The following is a 21,816-nucleotide window of genomic DNA, read 5'->3' as shown; positions in this document are numbered from 1 at the left end:
GGGCGGGCGCAGGCGCGCGGGGCGGGGGCGAGCGGCGCGGCCCCGGGCCCGGCCCCCGCCCGCCGCCGCCGCGATCCGCCGGCCCCGCTATAAAACCGGGGCGGCCGGCACTGCGCCCTCGGAACGACGCGCCGCGCCCTCGCACCCGGAGCGCGCCGGCGGACGGCGGCGGGGTTATGCGACCGTCACCGCGCGGGAGAGGCTGAGAACGGAGGTAACGGGTCTGGAACGGGGTGGGCACCTGTATGGGGATACGCGCCGCGCGGGAGCGGTCGGGCAGGAGTGCGGAGCCAGCAGCTGTCCGCGGCGTCGGGGCGCGGGCGGCGGGAGGAGCTGCGTCCCCGCGGCCTTCCCTGTCCCCGAGCGCTATCTTCCCGCACCCGCTCTCATCTCCCGTCCCGCGACTCCCCGGCACCCGCCCGGCTTCGAGCGGTGCCACTGACCGGCGCTGTCCCTGTCCTGCAGGCGCTCGCCATGACCAAGTCGTACAGCGAGAGCGGGCCGGCGGGCGAGCCGCAGGCGCAGGCCCCCCCCCGGCTGGGCGGCAGGCTGCCTGAGCCCGCCTGCCGACGGGCCCGAGGCCGACAAGAAGGAGGAGGACCTGGAGGCTCTGCACGGCGAGGCCGAAGAGGACGTGCTGCGGAATGGCGAGGAGGAAGACGAGGAGGACGAGCTGGACGAGGAGGAGGAGGAAGACGAGGAGGAGGAGGACGACGAGCAGAAGCCCAAGCGGCGCGGCCCCAAGAAGAAGAAGATGACCAAGGCACGCCTGGAGCGCTTCAAGCTGCGCCGCATGAAGGCCAATGCACGGGAGCGCAACCGCATGCACGGCCTGAACGCGGCCCTGGACAACCTGCGCAAGGTCGTGCCCTGCTACTCCAAGACGCAGAAACTCTCCAAGATCGAGACGCTGCGCCTGGCCAAGAACTACATCTGGGCGCTGTCTGAGATCCTGCGCTCCGGCAAGAGCCCCGACCTGGTCTCCTTCGTGCAGACACTGTGCAAGGGCCTGTCGCAGCCCACCACCAACCTGGTGGCCGGCTGCCTGCAGCTCAACCCGCGGACGTTCCTGCCCGAGCAGAGCGCGGACGCCCCTCCGCACCTGCCGCCCGCGGGAGCGCCCTTCGCTCCGCCGCCATTCCCCTACGCGTCGCCGGGGCTGCCCAGCCCGCCCTACGGCACCATGGACAGCTCCCACCTCTTCCACCTCAAGCCGCCGCACGCCTACGGCGCCGCGCTCGAGCCCTTCTTCGAGGGCGGCCTGCCCGAGGGCGCCGGCCCCGCCTTCGACGGCCCGCTCAGCCCGCCCCTCAGCATCAACGGCAACTTCTCTTTCAAGCACGAGCCCGCCGCCGACTTCGACAAGAGCTACGCCTTCACCATGCACTACCCCGCCGGGCCGCTGCCCGCCGCGCCCGCCCACGCCGCCGTCTTCTCGGGCGCCGCCGCCCGCTGCGAGCTGCCGGCCGACGGCATGGCGCCCTACGAGGGACACCCGCACCACGAGCGCGTCCTGAGCGCGCAGCTCAGCGCCATCTTCCACGAGTGAGCGCCGCCGCCGAGCGGGGCCACCAGCAATAATTCGGATCTATGCAATTTTTAACCTCGCGATGGGCCAATTACAAAATATATATGAGATCTCTATTTTTCAACCAACGTTTTACTACTTGTTACCTTTCCCGCGCCGAATTATTTTGTTGTGGTTTTGTACAGAATTTTTAATGACTTTTTATAACGTGGATTTCCTATTTTAAACCATGCAGCTTCATCAATTTTTATACATATCGGAAAGGTAGAATTATATCTAATTTATACGAAATAATTTAACTAATTTAAACCAGCAGAAAAGTGCTTAGAGAAGTTCTGTTGCCTTAGCACTGCTTTCCTTTCAAATCGTTAAAGAAAAACAAACAAACAACACGAAGCGTAATCCGGGCAATTTCTTTCCCATTAAAGTCTTTTTTTTTTTTTTTTTTTTTTTTTTTTTTTTTTTTGTCTTTTTTTCCATTTCTTTTTCCTTTCCCCCTTACGATCAGAACCAGACCCCCAGCTCTTGAGAAGATAGAAGAACGAGAGACTTATTTTCTATTAAAACATATCAGTTCAACACGTGACTTGCACAAACTTGTATATAAATATTATAAGCAAATGCCAACACCCTTCTTAAATCAAAAGCTGCTTGACTATCACATACAATTTGCACTGTTTCTTTTTAGTCTTTGAGCCCCCTGGCATCCCGTGGTGTTTTTTGTTTTTGTTTTTTTGTTTTTGTTTTTTTCCTGCAGAGAACTTGAAGCTCTCGGTGTTTCCGGATGCTGTAACTGCATGATTTTAGACATATTCACACGATCCGTGGTTGTCATTCGCTCGTCTCATCACTCGGAACCTAAAGCTGAGCAGGTCGTTGGAGTCGGGCTATATACCTATTGTAGTCGATTAGTACGGTAGCTTGAAACAGATTCAAACCATTTAATCCGTAATTAGAACAATAGCTATTGCATGTACAATGCAGTCCAGAATAAGTGCTGTTTGAAATGTAACGCTGGTTCAACTGGAATCAAATCTGTACTGTAATTTTGTTTGTAAACCTGTATATTATGGTGTAATGCACACTGGGATTTTAGGAAATGTCCATCCTTTTGCAACAACCTAGTATTGAACATTTGGTCGAATGTTGCATTTCTCCTTCAATGTGATTTTATTTTTTCTTAGTGTAAGTAATTCCTATGGGATTATTGTTTTACTCGGATAGCTCATGGAAGGTGCGACACTTATTATTTGTAGAATAAAATTGGACTTAAAAAAAAAAAAAAAAAAAAAAAAAAGCCACCACTACCAAGAACAAACCGAGGACGCGGCTTCTTGCTTGCAGCGCGGGGCCGGGCGGGGGGCCGGGCCGGGTGCTCGCAGCGGGGCTGCCAGGCTGCCAGGTAGCGGGAGGACGGGGCTCCGGGATGCGCGGACCCGGAGGTGCGACCCGTAGCGAGCGGCCGCAATCAGCAACAAGTCGGCGCCCGACGGCAGCCGCTGCCCTCACTCGGAGCCCGCAGAAAACGCGCGGGTCTCTCGGGCACGGCCCGGCCAGAGCAGCGGGGGGGCGGCGGGGCGCTGCTCCCCCGTCAGCCCCTCCTGGGCAGTGCAGGGCTGTAGCGAGCCCCGTAACGGGAACGAGCGCCTATGCTCAGGCGGCGCCCGAGGACCGACCCGGGTTTGTTTGCCATTTGGTTACGTGCCTTCTTCGCCAAGACGAGGATTCTTCCAGTCAAGGGGCAACTCGCATGCCACCATCTTTTATTCAAAGGCAGGCACAGATGTTCCTTCTGCAGGGGAGGTTTTAATTTATGAAAATGATATTGTTTATGCATGAATGCACTCTGCATAACACACAGTACTTCCATCTGATGAGAGAAATACTGCAGAACCAGTGCCAATGTCAGGAACATATTCTGCAAATTTAGTCGCTTAAATGTTTAATGAGTATTTGGAAGGCATTTCCAAACCACAAGGAACCTATTCAATTACCTTTTTCTTTTTTCTCCAATTAATAACTAAATTCAACTCCTCTAGCCAATGCAATTTACTTAAAAGACCCACCTAGGCTTTCTTGGGTATTTGCTACTGCTATCCTTAATAACATTTTAATGTTATGAGCAATTTAATAAGGAAATTAATTAGGCATTTTGGTAACTAGAGGCTCCATTTTGAAAATCACTTGTGAGTTCTGTTATTACCATTAGTTTAGGGTTTTTTTTTTTTACCTATAGTATACTAGAGTTGTTTGGTTGTTGTTGTTTTTTTTTCCTTCAGTACTGCTCCTCCTATCTCCATGATATTTAGTTTTTTTTTACTGTTAGTATAAGGCTAAGTCCAGAGATGTCTGCTCGTGACTCCCTTGGGAAGGTCTATCAAGGTCTCTTTCAAAGGAAAGAATTACTCATACCGTCCCTCTCCTGTGAACGTGTCGCTAATTAACTAAGGCTATAGTGGGATTATCTAACTTCCTCATGCGAAGGAAACCGAGGGGTTGAGTCATCCCCACACACACACTGGGTAATCCAACAGAGGCCTAGAATGCTATTTTTATTGCTCTTTGGGACCAGTGGTCTTTCCCTCCTCCTTTACACCATATTTCTCTGATGGCAGAAATCATTCTGCTGTGAGTGTATGCTCGAGAAGACACCAGCGCAATCTTTGCGAGAACAGTGCATGAGCAACAACAGTCCAACTGGCACATCTGCCCTGCTTGGTTTTTGCAGCAAAAGGTTCAGACCCACCACCATCTGTGACATGGCTGAGGCTCCAGCCATAAGAACTCAAGTCCACAAAGTGCCCAAGAGGCAGAAACCTCGGGTTTTACCTACCTTGAGTAAAAGATGGGGCTGAACGTCGTCAGGCTCTGGGCCAGTGCTTTCAGGAGGGCTCCAGGAGTGGAGAAGAGTTGGAGCTCTGGAGAGAGCCAAAGGCCCTGAAACACCAGAGAAAATCAGAGTATTAATTTCTCCAGGAGTTACTGTTCAGAATGTTAATGAAGTAATATCAAAAAGAACAGGTAATAGGTATTAATACAAATTATTCTAAACTAGGTTTTGAGAGCAAGTAAACCAAACCTTTTCTATCATCTGTAACAATAAAAATTACTGCACTTATTTCAGCATTGTAACTGATCAAAGTTGGATTCATCATGACCTGAACGGTGGCTTTTGACATATTAAAATATAACACATCCCTCTCATAGAAATAAAAAGTTATTAACAATACAGTATTCTGTGCAAAGAACCTCATCAAATAGTTTTTGAAATTACAGAGCTAAATGCTCCTTCCCTTGTTTATATATATATTATTTAAAATAATTAATCTTTCATTTCTCATTCATTACTGTTCAGGAAGAAATCACAGAAATCAAAGCCTGCTTGGTAAAGTAGCAGGGAAAATATGCAGAAATTGGTCTTCGCTTTTATTCACCAAGACAGACTTTATAGTAGTTATTTTAGAAATTAGAAATGCTCTGCACTCATTCCTTAGCTCTAAATCCCTTATTATGTAAAGTCTTGAAAAATAGCATGTGACTATGTATTGAAGCAGAGAGATGAAGATCTACAAATAGACTGTTCCTTAAATATGTACATAAGTGTTTTTTAAATAATTCATACATGTATTTAACAAACTGTCAGAAGCTATGCAATACAAAATTAAAACTGACAATGCTCTCAAAGCGTTCTCTCAAGTATTTAGGTTGCCTACAGGGTATGTAAAACATAGACTTTCAGCCCTGGCTTTCAGTTTCCTAGATTGTAGTAGTGTGGTTTGCAGTTATTGCATTTTGCGTGAAATAGAAAAAATTACTGTCTATGGTATTTGCCAGCATTTTGTTGATGATAGAATAAGAGATTTATATTAGAACCTCATTTTCTTAAAAAGAGCATATTGACCTTAATGGAAAGAAAGAATGAAATGCCTTCTGGTGAACTCATTCTATTATATTTCCTTCCACCACCACATTTTCTATGACCTTTTTCTTTCCTTTTTTTCTCTTTTAAAATCGTGATTATATTATTATATTTGTTAAGATTGATTTCAGCTCCCAATGCTCTTGGAATGACATAAGCTTCATACTCCATTCCTATTTCTTCAACCTTTTCAGTCCTTCTTGTTTTTCTCTTTGCGGTCATCTCTGCTAAACCTACTTGGTCACTTCTACAACTTCAGGCTTTGTTTTCCTTATCTGCTCTTCTTTATCTTCATATTTATTTTATATTTTTCTCCTTTTCCTTTTGGGTGTTTTCTTTCTCCTTTTCAGGCATACAGACATATATAATAATAGCAATACTCTCTTCTACAGACTATTACTACTATTTTTTTTCTGCAAAATAATTAATTTTCGACCTTAATCATGAAATACTTGGCATTCTGCTTAGTATTTCTTATTTGAAGTCAAGGAAAAACAACAGAGATTAATTAATATTGACAGTTCTTATAGGTTTTTTTTCTATAGGAGGAATGCAAGAAGAAGAAACAGTTATGAGAGCTAATATTTGGGAATGAAAACCTGAAGTATAACTGACTACACATCCAGCCTTTATTGCATGAACACAGTAGCCAGAAAAACACAAACCAAGGAGATGCTGCCAACTTCCTAATTCATGTTTATCCAGAAGAAAATCTAGAGATTTGTTCATCCAGCTGGTGAAACAGAGCTTCCAGGAACGTCCAGGCCAATCCTCCAGAGTGAGCAAAGAGTGCCTTCTTCACAGCATCTTCTCCTCTTGTCTTAATATCCATACCCCAAATCCAGCATCATATTATCCATGAATCAAGACCTGGCCTTCTAATCTCTCACCTATTCACCTCACTGCATTTTTCTACTCCTTCCCTTGAGGGAAAGGATTTATTTTCTAACAGCTTGCTTTACCTTGTTACTCTCCTCCAGTAATTACTAGCTGTGCTTCCCTCCCTCACTGCTCCTTGCAGAGAGCTGTAAAGCCTATTTCTTCATTAAGTTTTCCTGGAAGAGATTTTTGAGACGACCACTGCTTCTTAGCACCTGCACAGTCAGAGATGGCTTCCTCTGTCTGGTGAGGAATGCTGTCGGCTGAGGAGAAGCTGTTTGTTCCCTGCTAATTCTTGTCAGGGCCGAGGATGTTCCCTTCATTTAGTTCAGCTGCCTGGCTCCGAGGCCAGCACAGCACACAGACATGCAGGGTCTCCTCTGGTCTGCTGAGAGATCCAGCTCTGAGAAACCCCAGGCAGGATCTTTGCAACCTGACAAACAGTCTAGCTTCATTTGGGGACTGCTCTGTCACCACGGACTCCATAGTGCCTGCCAGACTGCTGATGACCACAGCTGCTGTCACTAGCCCTGACCTGCTGATTCTATTTCCAGTGATAGACTGGGCCTAGCTCTTTGCACAGACTGGTCTGGCTACCCAGAGCCTTGGCCAAGCATGCCTACAGGTGGCTTTGCTCTGAGGGACATGGGGCCTACCTGTCTGGTACTCATTGTCAGTACCTCTGTGGGCAGCCTGCCCTCCCTGCCCCTTGATGCTCTCCTTCATGTTTCTGGCTGCCAGAGTGCTAAGGGCACCGAGGAGCATTAACAGCCCAGACCAGCCCCACCTGCAACCTGCCCAAGGGCCCAGAGCTCTATTTAAGCTCAGCCTTGAGTCCTTCTTCCCCTACTCCAGAGAAGCTGTGAGATGCTGGTTCTAATAGCTGCAACTCTGACAGGAGAGGAGCCAGACCAGTGGTGTAGCCTCAGCCCTGTTTTTTTTTTGCTGCAGGTTTCCTGGTGGCTAAGCCTCCTGGCTGATGCTGGCACCTGCCCTGGACTGCTTCACCAGGTACCATGTGTGGTCTGGGAGGGACCTGCTGTGCTCACCTGGAGTCCTCTCAGGGGGGGAACTGGCTGTTGCCCTGACAGTGGCATGTTTTCCCTTCATGCAGGGCTCTCCTCCTTTTGCCCTTTACTGCTCTTACAAGAGCCTTCATCACAAAAATGAATAGTAATAAGACACTTCCTGAGGCAGCTCTACAGGCTCTAAGGTAAAATAGAGTAAACTTGTTTTCAAACTAAAATACTGAATGGAACACTTTTGTGAATTCAGCTCTATGGTATGTTACACCTGCTGTATTATAAAAATACATATCTTGCTTGTAATTATCAGTGGGGAAAAAAACACACACAACAGGTATGTCTTATACAGCACTGCTGAAGAACAAGGTGTACTTGTGCTCTGGTGCACAAGGTTCTTCTCCCTGGATCCAAAGGATGTACATTAAATTCAAATTACCCTGTGCAGAAAACACTAAATACTTATATTCCAAAGATGTTCAAATACTTATAAAGGGTAACAAAACACTGTCCTTCTAGATGCCCTTTAATGGGATTATCAATACACAGAGGCCTTCTTAAAGGAAATGACAAGGAAGCTCTAAATATGAAAGTATGGCTTGCGATATACAAGATAGTTAAAAAAATCAGGCTGGACTATGATTCTTTGGCATTTTTTCCCAATTCAAAGTAACCATCTGAAAACTTGTGGTATATATACATATAAACAACAACAACAAGCACCAAAACAAACAAAACTAAGTAGACTTGCATCAAATAGTATTTCTTCTTCCCAGGGGAAAGTCTGCCTCAAACTTAATGGACTGTGGTGATAGAGGATTTTGGTAGCATACAAAGAATGCATAGACTTCTAGACAGAGATGAAAACCATAGACGAAACATGCAACTCCCTTAATTCTACTATTTTGTTTTAATCTACTAGCAACTAATATCTTACCAATTTAATAGTCTTTTATTATCATTACATGGAGTATTGGAACTCCGAATGACATTAATTGAAGAATATTGCAAGTCAGGGAACTGTAGCAGTCTTTCACTAAAAATATTTTACATTTCTATGGAAGTTGTTAACACATCCTTTTCTTAATCTTGTGAGGAATAATCTAGTGAAAATACACAGATATGTGGATGGGATAGTCTAGTATATGATAGTAGGGGATTGTAAAGCATATACTGTCACAAGTGATTAAATCATTCATTTTAAATCATTCTCTTATTAAAGATTTACCTTTCCTTTAGAACGAAATGAATTAAAGCATGTTCAAAAGCTCTGATGTCCAAAACTAGATAAAGTTTAATTGTTCAATCTACTGCTGTATCAGAAAGGTAAATGGACAAGATTTTTCTTTTTAAGCTTGTAACTTTTCCTGCCTTCTCACTGTTATCTTTAGATGAGAAGATATATTTTGCATGAAACTTTTGTATTCTGTACATATTTCAAATTATTTGCATCTTATTTGATTACTCTGTAATCAAGGTGTTTACATTCCAACAGAGGAGATCTAAGGGACAAAAATACTGACACATAGTCAGAATAAGACGATTGATGCTAACGGCTTTAAGCAACCTGGGGCTTCATGTGATCGTGGCTCAGAAGGGCAGATTTGCCAGAGCTGCTTCTCAGTTAAAGCTAAATCATCATCTAATTCAACAGCACTTACAGGTTGTGCACTTGGCAAATATTCAGAGCATATTCAACATAACAGGAATATATAACTATCAAGACAACCTTGTACTGAGATTGAATGTCTTTAAATGTTCCTTTTGGCTGTGTAATCTGTCCTTGATACAGGTGTTTATGGAGCTACTAAGGAAGGCAGCTTTACAGTCACGAACTCATGAGTTACCTCACAGTTACCTCACAGACCTCCAGCCCATTTGATTGCAGAGAAGTTGGCCTATTTCTGCCAGCAACTCTCTTCTAAAGACCCAAGCACACAAAGACTTGGATATTCTGACACACAATCTGAAGAACTGCAGCTTACGTCACTCAGAAAGGGCAGTGTTGTTTTTTTTTTTTTTTTACTGCTTTATTTCTTTCTGCTACATAGCATTACATCTCTAGCCCTGTGTCTTGGTAACAAGATTACTGACCTGCTCTTTTAATGGTATCCGTGCGTTAATAAGGCAGCACGAAGTTATACAACTCAGAACTAAAAAAGCCCTCGCCGTTTTCCTTCGCGTTAAGCGCTTGCAGGCTCAGCAGCGCCCGCCAGGCTGGGGCCGCCTCAGGAGCGCTGATGCGACCGCCCTCAGCGGGCCTCTCCACGAGCGCAAGCAGCGCGCCCAAGCGCGCCCAAGCGCGCGGAGGCGCGCCGCGCGCGCTTCCCTTCTCCCGCCCTCTCTCCCTCCCTCGGCGGCCGCGGCCCCGCCCGCGAGGCGGAGCGGGCGCTGCCCTGGCAGCCGCCGGGACGCGGCGGGAGCGCTGAGGGGCGGCGGTGCCGCCATGCCGGGCGCCGCAGGCCCCTTCCTCCCGCGCAGCCGGGACCGGCCCGAGGAGCGGCGGCGCAGAGTGGCCCCGCTAGCGGCCGTACCCCCGGCGGGAGAGGAGGAGCCGCTCCTCAGGGGCATCTTCGAGATCGGAAAGAGGAGCTGCGACGTGGTTCTGAGCGCCCGACGGCTGCGCTGGAGTCCCATCGTGCCCGAGAGCCCCGCAGGTGGGACGGGCCTGGCTGCGGGCAGGGAGGTGGGGTCCCGGCATCGGGCTGCCGCTTGTGGCGAGCGGAGCGGCTGCTGGCGGCGCTACGAGGGGCTGTGTGCCGAGCTGCTCCTTCGGAAGGAGCCGTACTTCGTGTAGAAAATACGAGCTCTGAGGTGTGTTGTAAGGCAGTGGCACCTGCTCGGGCTGTGCTGGTGGGTGGGGCCAGCCCGTCGCTCTTCCATGCAGCAGCGTGCCGCGAGATGCGCTGCCTATGGAGTCAAGTGAAAAATCATGCAGAAAAGGCATGCTCCTCTAATTTATCCAAGTAATCTTTTTTTTTTCTTTTCCTCCTAAAAACTCGGAGAGCTTAAGCTCACTTTCAGAACGTCACGTGTACTCTTCCAAGTGCCTGTGAACTGAGGTGACCTCGTGGTGCTAAGGGAAGGACGTGTCAGGGCTGTTCTCCAGAGCTGCGGTTCTCTGATCACGCAGCTGGGTGCTATTACAGCACAGGTGGCCTGTCTAGGCGCAAACACCGTGTTCGTTGTGGTATTGCTTTGGAAGGAACTTACTGCAGAGGAACGCACTCTCAGCCCAAAGCTGAAGTTGTGCTCTGCTCGATGTAACCTTGCAGGGACATCAGGGCTGCTCCAGCCAAACCAGCGTGGTGTGCTGGCTCATGGCAGTATTATGCTCACACTTCAATACCTGCTGTTCATCAGGGCAGCAGTTCTGGTGACACCTGTGCAGGTGTTAGCATGGCCCTGCTTTATACAGCTGGGATGGGAGTCTCGGTAATGCAGCACTGAGGCCACTCCTCCTCCCTGGCTGGGGTTATCTGTAGGTCTCTGTGTACGTGGTCTGAAGCATCAGTTATGAATTATTTAGTTCTGTGTGCAAGGTATTAAAGAGCACTGTGTTTAAAGTCAGTTCCAGCACTGTCATGGGCTTTCTTTGAGAATGAAAACATCTTAAAAGGAAAACTGTCAGGTTGTTCCTGAGTCCTTTTTGGTCATGCTGTGATGGGAACTCAGTGGTCTACCTGAAGAGCACTCAGCAGTATCCCTGTGATGCCTTCTTTTGGGCTGGCTCTGCATGTGCCTGCTGGTGTAGGCAGGTGAGCTGCATGAGAGCTGAGGGTTTTTGTTCTGGGCTTGCTGTTCTTGCAGGGACGGATACAGAGAAAGGCTGTTCTGGTTTTCCTTTCAGCTTGGGCACTGGAGGTCAGGATGGCTTTACTTCTGTAACTGCAGAGGTCAAATAAGGATTTGTAATTTGGATGCTTGTTCTCTCCGACTCTCTTCCGTCCCATAGGGATACTGGTGGTGGGATGTGCACTGGGGCTGCAGGAGCTTCTTGTGGTTATCTTGTACAGTGCAAAAGCAGTGAGTACTTGGGCCAAGCTGTGAACAGGCATAGGAGATGGTTGAGGACTATCTGAACAGCTTGCTCAGAATGTTTTTTTTTCCCTGGGATTTTGTTTAAGCACATTTTCTCCAAACCAAAAGCTTCATAATGTCATTTAATGCTGGCTCAAACAAGGAAACTCACTTTGTTAGGTGGCCTGAGCCTGATGCTAAGTGTCTCTTTCTTGTTCCTGCGTGTACTAACTCTTCCTCTTTTAGGAAAAAGTCTTTTTGTGGCAGACATGTCCGAAGGGTACAGGTAGCCACTAATTCCTCTTTTCCCTTCCTCCCTCAGTAGTTCCCCAAATTGTTCCTGCCTTGCTGATGTCTTTGCTTGTAACCCGCAGCTCTGTAGCTCTTGTTGTCAGGCACGTTGCTCAGCCTTGGCTCTGTCAGTTCAAAGTTGCAGTTTCAGGTCCCTAATACATGGTCTCTGCTCTGGCTGGGCTCAGTCACCTACACCCTAATGTAAGCAGAGTTCTGCACCACTGAACTGTTTCTGTGGAGCTCTTGGTCAGTGTGTGGTTACCAAGCTCTATTCTTCCTTTACCTTCTGCAGCGTCTGTCTCCAGAGGGGTTTTGTCTTACCAAGTGATGGTCTGCTGTGAGTTTCCTGTACCCTCTGCACTAACAGAGCTTTGGACAAGAATGATGCAAATGAGTGTGGGTCTGAGGCTGGAGTCAGGCAGGCAGAGCAAAGTGAGGCTCAGCCCGCTGCCCCAAGGCTGCAATTTGAGCTCAGGATGCTGAGCTTAGCCTGTGCAACCTGCTGCCCTGACACGGGTCAGGTTGCTTGCTTTAAGAATGTGTCGGGTGATGTGATGAAAGCGCAGTTCACAGTCACTAATTACTAGTTTTTACTCCAGTTTCTTTCCATATGGCTTTCCTTTGCTGTAACATTCACTGAAATTGTCTTCCCTTTCTACATTAACAATCTAGCACCAGACTGTAAGAGCTTCTCCTTCTGGATGCTGCTTAAAATCCACAGAAGAGAAGGTTGTCTGAAATGCAGATGTGAATGTTACGTGATTTTTAGGAGTTCTCAGAAAATTACTGAATGATGGAGAATCCTTCCAGAAGAGATGCTCAGAATGAAATATTTTTTTTTGTGACTAAAGTTTAAGAGCTAGCAAAATACAGGGGATTAGCAGTGGTGGATGTGGGAATTATTTGCATTTTAGAACAGTTTCTGTTTATATAATGTCAATTCATCCTCCTTTACTTTGTTCTTCCAATAAAACATGGGTTGTTTGGGTTGAATTGTTTGTTTGTCTTTGACTGATATTTCCTTACAGCCTTCAGCATCTTTTTGAAGATTGCCACAGAATTTACAAACTGAAAATTTCAGTTTTTCAGCAGATTTCTATCAGATAAGAACTAGAACAAGCCCAGCACAGACTCTGTATTTACTGGCATGAGAAACCCAGAGGGTTTTGCTAATTGTGAAAACCTTTTTGTAAGTGTAGTTTGCTGTGTGTTTAGTGCACTTGATTGAAGAGTGTATGAACTCATTCTCCCAGACTGACAGCAGGTAAGCATGGGCTGAGTATTTGAGTAATAAACCTGTCGGATAAAACCTTGTTTTTAAAATATAAATAGTAGAACAAAATATTCTAAATTAATTGACTGGCAAGAAAGTGCTGTGGAGTAATATTGAGGTTAGCATATTATCGACAGTATGCTTTTATAGTGAAGTAAAAAAGATCAGTGTGTAGGCTAAGTATGCATAGTATCATCTTGTTGTTCATTAAAATCTGAAATTATAAATGTTCTACCTAAGTGCAGCAATAAGGAAAAAATCACTGATGTATTGAAACAGGGAAAGAATCAGCAATAAAGGACTTAAAATTAATTCCAAGTGGAGGGTGGCCTGCTGCCAAGGCTATTTAGGAACAGATGTGGGTGAAATGGATACCAATAGTCTGTTTGGGATCTCTAAAGTAAGACATCTGTCAGTCTGTTGGTCAGTGAGGAATAATGGAAGTGGGAACTGGCTGTGAAGCACTGAAGTGAGCTTTGGGTCACATTGGGGAGCTTTTGATTCCGTGTGTGATGTGGAGAGAACATAATTTCTCCAAGTGTTTTATGTATTGTCCAAATAGGAAAAGTACTTCTGAGGAAGAGATATAAAAACAATACAAGTGCAAATGATGTATATGTACTGTATGAATATATGGCTCTAAGATGTGAATTGAAGGATGAAGTCTTACAGTCATACTCATTACTCATACAGTCTTAAGTGATCCCATGGTTTCTGAATGTGTAAGAGACTTAATTGTTTTTTTCTTTTTCTGAGAAGTCCATAAAATACATCTCTTGGGTGAATGCTGCATGAAATTGTGAAGGAATTTGTTAATTTACAGGTTTTTTTTGGGAAAAAAAAAAAAAAAAGAATAAAATAAATGAATTTATTTTAAAGAGAATTTATTTCAGGGGACTTGTAGACATCACGTCTTGATTCTGTGTGTCTTCTTCCTTTCAGTGGCAGGTCAGTGTGGGAGAGTTCATAGCTAGCTGTGTGCAGAACTCCTTCCATTGCATGAAGTTTTTTCGTGTTTTTCTCTTATTCATGTGTTTGTGCACCTCCTCGCATCTGTTGAAAGGGATCAACACGCACACAGCATCCAGCAGTGGCTTTTTAATGTATTTTATTTCTCTGTATTCAAAAAGAGAGAGAGGGTAGTAAAATTCTTGCCCATGAAATAGCTTTCTATGCGAAGTCTTGCAAAGTATCTTCATGTGTGTGAGCTTACATGCGTGTTAAAACATATGTTGGCGACTTGCACTCCAGTGTAACTTGAGTTTGAAATAATAGAATTCTGCAGCTATCTATCTGTTACACAAATAACTCTTCTTCATGGTGTTTACATTTTAATCTAAAAGTATTTGTTTTTGATATTGTCTGCTTTGTTACCTTAAAGTTCTTGTAGCCAACAAAATGGCGAGTTTTAGACTTCCCTAAAGGTGGTGAGGTTAATGTTTTCATTCTCCTGTTGTGCTAAGCAATAATGTAGCTTTGCCATGCACTTTCTGGAGGTAAGGCAGAGTTTGGCTTTCTCCATTGGCCCTGCCTGCTTGGCCATCGAAGGGCAGTGGCTGCAGCCCAGGATGGAAAGAATTTCAAAGTACGTGTTGAAAAAAATGAAGTTCATATATTTACCAATCTTTGATACCCTATTGCACTAGTGTGTACAAGCATCCCTTCTTCAATGGTAATTACAGTTCTTTTAGAACTACTGAGAATAGTATGCCACCAAATGTATTTTCTCATACCCCAGTTTCAGAATTGCATTGTGCTTCAGCCTTTGAGAAGCACTGTTTTGTCTGCCTTGTTCATATTCTAGGTGCTGCTGTGATCTTTTAATCACAGAATCACAGAATTGTAGGGGTTGGAAGGGACCTCCTGAGATCATCGAGTCCAACCCCCCTGCCAAAGCAGGTTCCCTACACCATGGTTGTTGTTTTACCATATCGTCCCCCAGTTTGTATCCTTCTGCTACACTCCTTTACATCATTTCCATTGTCAGGTGTTGCTGGCATATCTTGGTTTTCACGTGACGCTCACTCTCTTGTTAGCAGTTATCTCTGATAAAGGCACTCAAGTTTGACCTGTGGTTGTGGCTGCTATTTCAGTCCTTTACATTTAGAAGCAGTGCTCTGTAAGCTACAAGAAGCTACAGAACTTTGGAAAAGATGCCTTAAACTTTTTCTTTCTCTTTTTCATTCATTCATTTTATTTTATTATTATTATTTTTTTAAACAGCGTGTCCACTTGGGCCCCAAGGCTGCTTCGCCTGCAGCTGTTTCTCTCCCCGGTGTGTGCAAGGTGGGGCTGCACCTGCGTGGGGCAGCGCTGGGGATCCTGCTGCCTGGTGAGGTCTTGTGCTGCCGTAAATCCGTGGCACCTGGCCCCGGGGGTTGTGACTGCTTGTGGTGACAGATGGGCTAGAACTCAGAATGTGATGCTCTGTTGCATTCTCTTGTTTCGTATTTTGACAAGAAAGATGAAGACATTTCTGTCTGCATTTTACAGTGACAAAACAGAAATAAAAAGAAGTCTGTTGTCTGCCCTTGTTGGAGTCAAAATATATAAAACTTAGGGAAACAATTTTCCGTTCATTGTAGACTTTTTTAAATACTATATATATATTTAATTGCATTTATTTGCTACATATACTTATTTGTTACATGTATTTAACAAGAATAGCAGGTAATGAGTAGTGGTTGTTGATTTTATACCAAAAAAGCACAAACAAATTGGTACAGGATACAAAGTGCCTCTTTTTCTTTGCTGTTTCATTTAGTTGTATCCAACTGTATTAAGCACTGTTCTTAGAGGTAAATTTTTATGTCAGTGCAGGTCGTACTCTAAAAATATTTGTATCCTTCTCAGACGATGAATGAAGAAGCCTAAGTGACTGAATGCCTGAGAACACAAACCTAAAGAATTGGCTTGTCTGTGTACCTTAATACTAGTAGATCATGGAGTTTATGTTTGCCTTCCAAGGAAATCAGTGGTCTTAGTTCTTATGACTTCTGTTGTAACAGTATGTGCAGACAAAAAGCCATAATGTGTTGAATATCTGATACATGTAGTACCATATTGCCATAAGGAACTGCTATTATGTTAGACAGCAACTGATTTCACGATAGTGTTGGATTTCTCTCACATATGCTTGTGTTTTTGTGCAGATGATCCTTTAGGAACATCTGCTAGTTTTGTGGTGGTATCTGCTGTTTCCTTTCAAAATTCGACCTTCTCATCATTTACTACTGAGCCTCCTATAGGATTGCATTATACTAAGATATTTTTCTGAATTGATTTCTGTGTCACAGTCATTAACTGTCTGGCTTTTGAGTTAATTGGATTTCAATATATTCTGACATGTTATAGAGTTGCGCATAACTGTAAAGTTGACAGATCAACTGTTTAAAATACCATTTCGTTATTATTGTTATTATTATTATCAAAATTTACTGTTGGCTTGAAATAAGTTTGGTCAGTTGGTCAGTTTAGGACAGTGTCTCCCAAACTATTTCACCAGGGAAGTGGTTTTAGAACTCCTCTCTTGTGCTTTAGGAATCCTTTCCCCATTGAATGAAGCACAACTCATCCTCTGGACCGTGGTTCCAGTTAAGGATCATGTCTGCAAGTGAGCTGACTGCGTGATGTTGCAAGCTATGGCGTGCCACTGCAGCTGGCAGTGAAGTCATGACCCTGTAGATGCAACCAGAAGGGTTTGTTAGGCTGTTGGAAGTTCTTCTTGGGTGAGTAGCCATGCTGTGTAATGAGCTTTCACGCGTGGAAGTAGCTGGGGAGCTGAGTTTTATGTAGACTATAATAAAGAGTTGAAAGCGCCAGTGATTTCAATTTATGCTCTCTGTTGGAGAACAGAAAATGTTTTTGTGGGACTTCAGCTTTTATTATCAAACTGTCTGACTGTGGTCCTCTGCAGGAAAAACCAGCGTGCTGAGCTCGTGTTATTTGGAAAAGTGGCAGATTATTTTGCATCCAACGTATGATGTATATTTGTATTGAGATAGTATTTGCTTTCACGTAATACTTTTCATGGTTTTAAACCTTAAGTGCATGTTTAAACATGTGAGACAGTATTTTGAAGGAATAACTGTGCTTCTTATTTCTTTTTGCTTTGTGTATTGACATGAAATGTCATCTCATACCTTTTTATCCAGCAGTGTATTAATTCTGAAGATGATTATGAAGCTGAAAGTAATTTACTTCATATTTTTTTAATGGCAAAGCTTCTAGAGGAAAAAAGTTAAATGTATTTAAAATGCAGTTGTATCTTTTTTGCTTGAAACTAAAAGCCTATTGTGTTTTCCTACTTTCAAAGTGTGTAGAATAAAAATGTGTTGCTCCTACTGATAAGAACACGTAACTTCTTAACATGGCTGTTTTCTTACTGTATGTCCTTGTGGGGTGATCAAACAAAACCCAACCTAAACGTGGTAAAGAAACAAGTTCTCTACAGACCTGGACATCTTGTGGTGCTAGAATTGCCAGTAGTTTTTGTTCTTATTTAGAGAAGAATCGATAAGCTGTGTTTCCCACAGTGTCCAAATTCCCCATTGTTTAGTTTTTGGGAGTGGTCATGAATGGTATAGGACAGTGTTGGCTAGGTTTATCCTCTGGGAATGAGTGTGGTGCTTGGAGAGGACCACATTTGTCAGAAGTACAGATCTGCAATTCTGTCTTTATCCTGCTTATAACTCCTGTGGGAGTGTTTCTGAATGTTTATTTGTAGATTGAGAGTGGGTGTCTGTTTTGATTCCCACCCCAGACTTTCCTGGTATGCTTCTTTTTAAGACTGAAGAAAATCCTTAGTTTATTTTTTCATGGGTAGGTGCTTGTATTTTTTTTCTTGTGTTTTGTGTTTGTCATTCTAGCTGAATGTTGACAAATCTTTCAGTGTAGGGCGTACTGTGAATGCCAAACACTGAATGCTGTATTATGAGCATTAGAGATTAAGCCCTTCAGTTGCAAAACCAAGAATGTACATCAAGCCATTCTTAATCTGGAAGTTTTGCAACACAGTTGCAAACCGGAGTTTGTAGAATATTTTAAGTTGTTTCTTTTTTTTTTTTTTTTTACTTTCCACTCTTGGTAGAATTGGTACTCAAAGGCCATAATAGATCAAATGATCTATTATTAAAAAGATAATGTAGAAGTATTGAAGATTGCTTTCCACTTCCATCATTTGTTTTTCCTATGTTAGAAGGGTCTGCCAGTTTTACCAGACACAGAGAAATATGTTTTTGTTTTTTAACCAACCAACCAAACAAAAAAAAAAAGGGTGGGGAGGAGAGAAAAGGTATTTAGAAAATGGTAGGTCAGAATTTTCCTATGATCTATGCTGTGTGGTAGCCTTTCTGTAAAGGGATCTGCTGGAAAACACTTCTCATGTGTGAGATCTGTCTGGTGCATCTTCTTTGGTATGACCTCTCATTTCTTTGTAGAGGTCAGGAGGTACTAAATCTGACTAAAGGAGCACAGTAACTTGGGTTACCATGCAATTCTCTCATCTAACTTGTGGCTGTTACTTCCCTGTGTGTAGCAGTTCTAAGCAAGTGGTCAGTTAGTGGGCAAAATTCAGTACTAAACTGATTTTCCTGGCTTCTGCCTACTCAGGCAGTGCAAGATGGGAGTTACTGAGATGCTTTTCAGCACAGAATAGTTGCCGTAGCTGTCATTTTGTTTGCACTGTGACCATATATCTCTTCTGTCAGTTCATACACTCAAGTGACTGTAGGAAAGTATGCTTTGCAAAGCTCAGAAAATGCAAAGCAACAGATGTTATGTGCTGCACAATTATACGTATCCTGGAAACAGATCTTTACATGGTGCAGGCAGTCTTGGAAAAACAAGATTTCACATACAAATGATCGTGCAAAGGGTAACAGTGGTAAATACTGATGACTAAATACAGTGCTCTTTTGCAGATACTGAACTGGAAAGGCTAAATTCCAATTAAATAAAAGTTCATTACTACATTAAAACCCCTGATTTGAAAGATGTTCAAAAATTGTCCTTGTATTTATATTTTTCTATATTGTTTAGTATAGCATAAATGGAATAAGTGAAACATTCTCAAAGTAATGTGGGAAAATGGCTTTTAAGGAAAAGCTAATTTCATTTAGCTTAGCTGACAGTTCTTGTAAATTACTAAAAGTAAATAGGAAAAAATTCCAGTTAATTGCCTGTTGTTTTATGTGCAAAAAGCAAATTTGCTTGGTTAGCTGTTGAGTGTTTTATAGATGGCTCCTGCCTGGGTCCTCTCTCTGGCCCAGTGCTGTCACTGGGCCTGCTGGGATGTCCCAGTCTGCTGAGCAATGCCACGAACAGCCAGGACTGAGTGGGACTGGGCTTCCTCAGAGCCTGTTCTGTCTTGTCTAATCACCTCTCCCTGGTTGCACCACACAGACAGGAATCAGTCTTATCACAGCTCTGACAGATAGATGGCTGAAGACAGTGGTCACTCATGTGGACTTCAAACTTCAAACAGATTTGTTGCACTGTGCAACAATTTCTGTTGTTAGTATGTTCCAGGGTAAGCCCAAATGTGTGACATATTATGATAATCAGGAAAACATTTAGAATAGATGTCTGTCTTTAACTTGGTATTATTTTTATTAGAGGAAATAGAAGGGTTATGAGTATTTCACATGGAATGTAATGATTGATCATCAGTTTTCCGTGACATGCTCCTTAAACAAGGCTGCAAAGATCTCCAGCTCCTTTTTTTGTTCCTAGATCTTCTGTGTTGGAGGAAGACTAACAACTACGAATGTTCTAGAAAATATTAATAAACAAAGGTAAAGAGTACCTGATAAATTTTTATTGGTTTTTCTCTTTCTTCTGTTTGTTTGGTTTTTGATTTGTTTTACTGCAGTACGAATAAAAATGAAACAAAAATACATTTATTTGCTCTTGCGTTTGGAAACAAGCAGGTGGTGCTTTTGAAGTTTTGTCCTTAGGTCTTATGTGCTTTGTAAGAATGCTTGTGGAACATATACACAGGAAATCAATTCTGAGTTGAGGATGATTTATACATTTACACTGGTTTATCTTGCTTAAAGCAGATACTGCTCGTTACATTTGCAAGTCTAACAGATGAACAGTATTAGTTTGTGTGTAGGAGCAGATTAATGAAACCTGCAGTAGAAAGAAACATGTCTTGAAAAATGTTTCTCTGTTTTTTTTTTGGTTGGTTGGTTTTACTTCTACTGTTTGTTTTCTATTAAGTGGAATGAAGGCTGCTTGAAAACATCATAATGGCTTTGGTATCAACAACATGGTTGGGAAACAGGATAGAAGAGGGAAAAATTAGTATGGGATAAACATAGAAAAGAAGGGGCATTGAATTTGTATGTTTGGGGACTGTTAAAGTAGAAATGGAAAAGCATTTAGATGTTGATTCTGTCCTACAGTGCAATTTCAGAGATATACCTGTTTTACAGACGTGACAGCGAACCAAGAGTCAATACAATTAACTGTGGTATAATGTGTTGGTCTTTGAATGTCATCAGCTTGGGATCAAGATCAGGAGCTGTCACTAGGCCGTTCTTAGTGTGTGCAATCCTAAGTTTATTCAGTGGAAAATGTCATCTATCACTTAAACAGTTGTAAAGATTGTTATGTTAAGGATTATTACTCTATAATCTGAAAGAGAGATGATTGTGATGGGGCAAGGAAGGAACAGATGGCCATAGCTTTCTATCTTTCAACATAATAAGTAAGGTGTACCTAATAAGAAGGACCAGGCTCAAAACAAAAGGATACAGTGGTAACAGAACTGTGAAACCTATTGCAGGGATGTTATTTATGCTAGAAGATTTTGTGGATTCATATGGAGACTGAAGGCCTCATTTGAGGGCTGTTACATACCGAGACACCAGTCAGTTCAGTCTATCCCAACTGAAGACAGGTGGGCTGTGGAAAAGCATTAGGGGAAAATGGAATAAATGCTTGCTTTATTCCTTTTCTTCTCTTAGCATCTGCTTATGGCTGTGGTTTGACACAGGATACTGGGACAGATGGACTCTTGGTCTGAGCTGATGTTGCTGGTCTTATGTACCAGAAAGCAACTAATTTATACTTAAATGCTATTTTATGTAACATTACTAGCCTGTAACTTTACCTGTATTTGCACTGCTAGGCAAGTTTTCTTGGTAGAAATTGAACTTCAGTGTTTGCCTAGCCTTCCATTTGCAAGGTGCTTATGTCTATTATGTAGACTTTTGTTCTGTGTCGACCGTTTTGGACTGCAAAGTTTTTTTCTGTCTTTATTAATGACCATTTGGTTGATTGTAAAAGATGGAGATAAGTAATGTTTAAAATTTTTCTGGATCATTTTTTCTCTGATTTGTTGTTCAGTGTTAATGTTTCCAACTATAGACGTGTTGTTCTTCCCTTGGTATACTTCTTAGGCTGAACCTGCTTAATGAGTTTTGAAACAGTTTTGATGGCTTTCTGTAGAAAGAGCTTTAATGACTCTAAGATACCCTTCACTTGGCTTTGAAAAGAGGACAGATGTGAGATACGTTTATTGTAATACATAGCATAAGATCTTGTAAAAAATATGGTTACTTGAATTGTCTTAGTCTCAGGCTGTTGCAAAGGCTGTAGAATAGCTTTAATGATGGAGGTAGCCAGTTGACTGATTTCTGAAGCAATGTGAAAATAACTTAAGCTGCTGCTGCTGAATCCAGTTTGAAGTTGCATTTGTTAGCTGCTGTATGACTACCCTGAATATGAGTCTGGTGGGGTATGTATGCTATGAGTAAAATTGCCAGGGTCTGCATTTGCCTCTCACAATGATGATCCCTTTAGATTTGTGAGCAGTTGATGTACTGCTATCGTTTAACGTTTTGGTAGAATAAAAAATTCAGAAGTGTAAGGA

The 21,816-nt window shown here is 43.3% G+C and overlaps 2 protein-coding genes across 3 annotated transcripts in view; both read left to right on the top strand.

The window, feature by feature from the left end:
* Window positions 1–474: 474 nt before the first annotated feature.
* NEUROD1 (neuronal differentiation 1) lies at window positions 475–1,549 on the top strand. Its single transcript, XM_042874978.1, is given in 2 exon segments — window positions 475–528; window positions 530–1,549. Coding segments are annotated over 2 exon segments (1,074 nt in total).
* Window positions 1,550–9,794: 8,245 nt separating this feature from the next.
* Window positions 9,795–21,816, top strand: part of CERKL (ceramide kinase like) — a 49,308-nt gene continuing 37,286 nt past the window's right edge. For both annotated transcript variants that reach the window (XM_042874738.1, XM_042874737.1), the window contains exon 1: window positions 9,795–10,005. In XM_042874738.1, coding sequence (XP_042730672.1) covers window positions 9,795–10,005 — 211 coding nt within the window. The remainder of the gene's footprint in view (window positions 10,006–21,816) is intronic.

The sequence above is a fragment of the Lagopus leucura genome, unplaced genomic scaffold (assembly GCF_019238085.1).
Source record: "Lagopus leucura isolate 7727_CA_CO unplaced genomic scaffold, USGS_WTPT01 Super-Scaffold_100012, whole genome shotgun sequence".
Lineage (NCBI taxonomy): Eukaryota > Metazoa > Chordata > Aves > Galliformes > Phasianidae > Lagopus > Lagopus leucura.
This window is presented reverse-complemented; position numbering and strand designations above follow the sequence as displayed.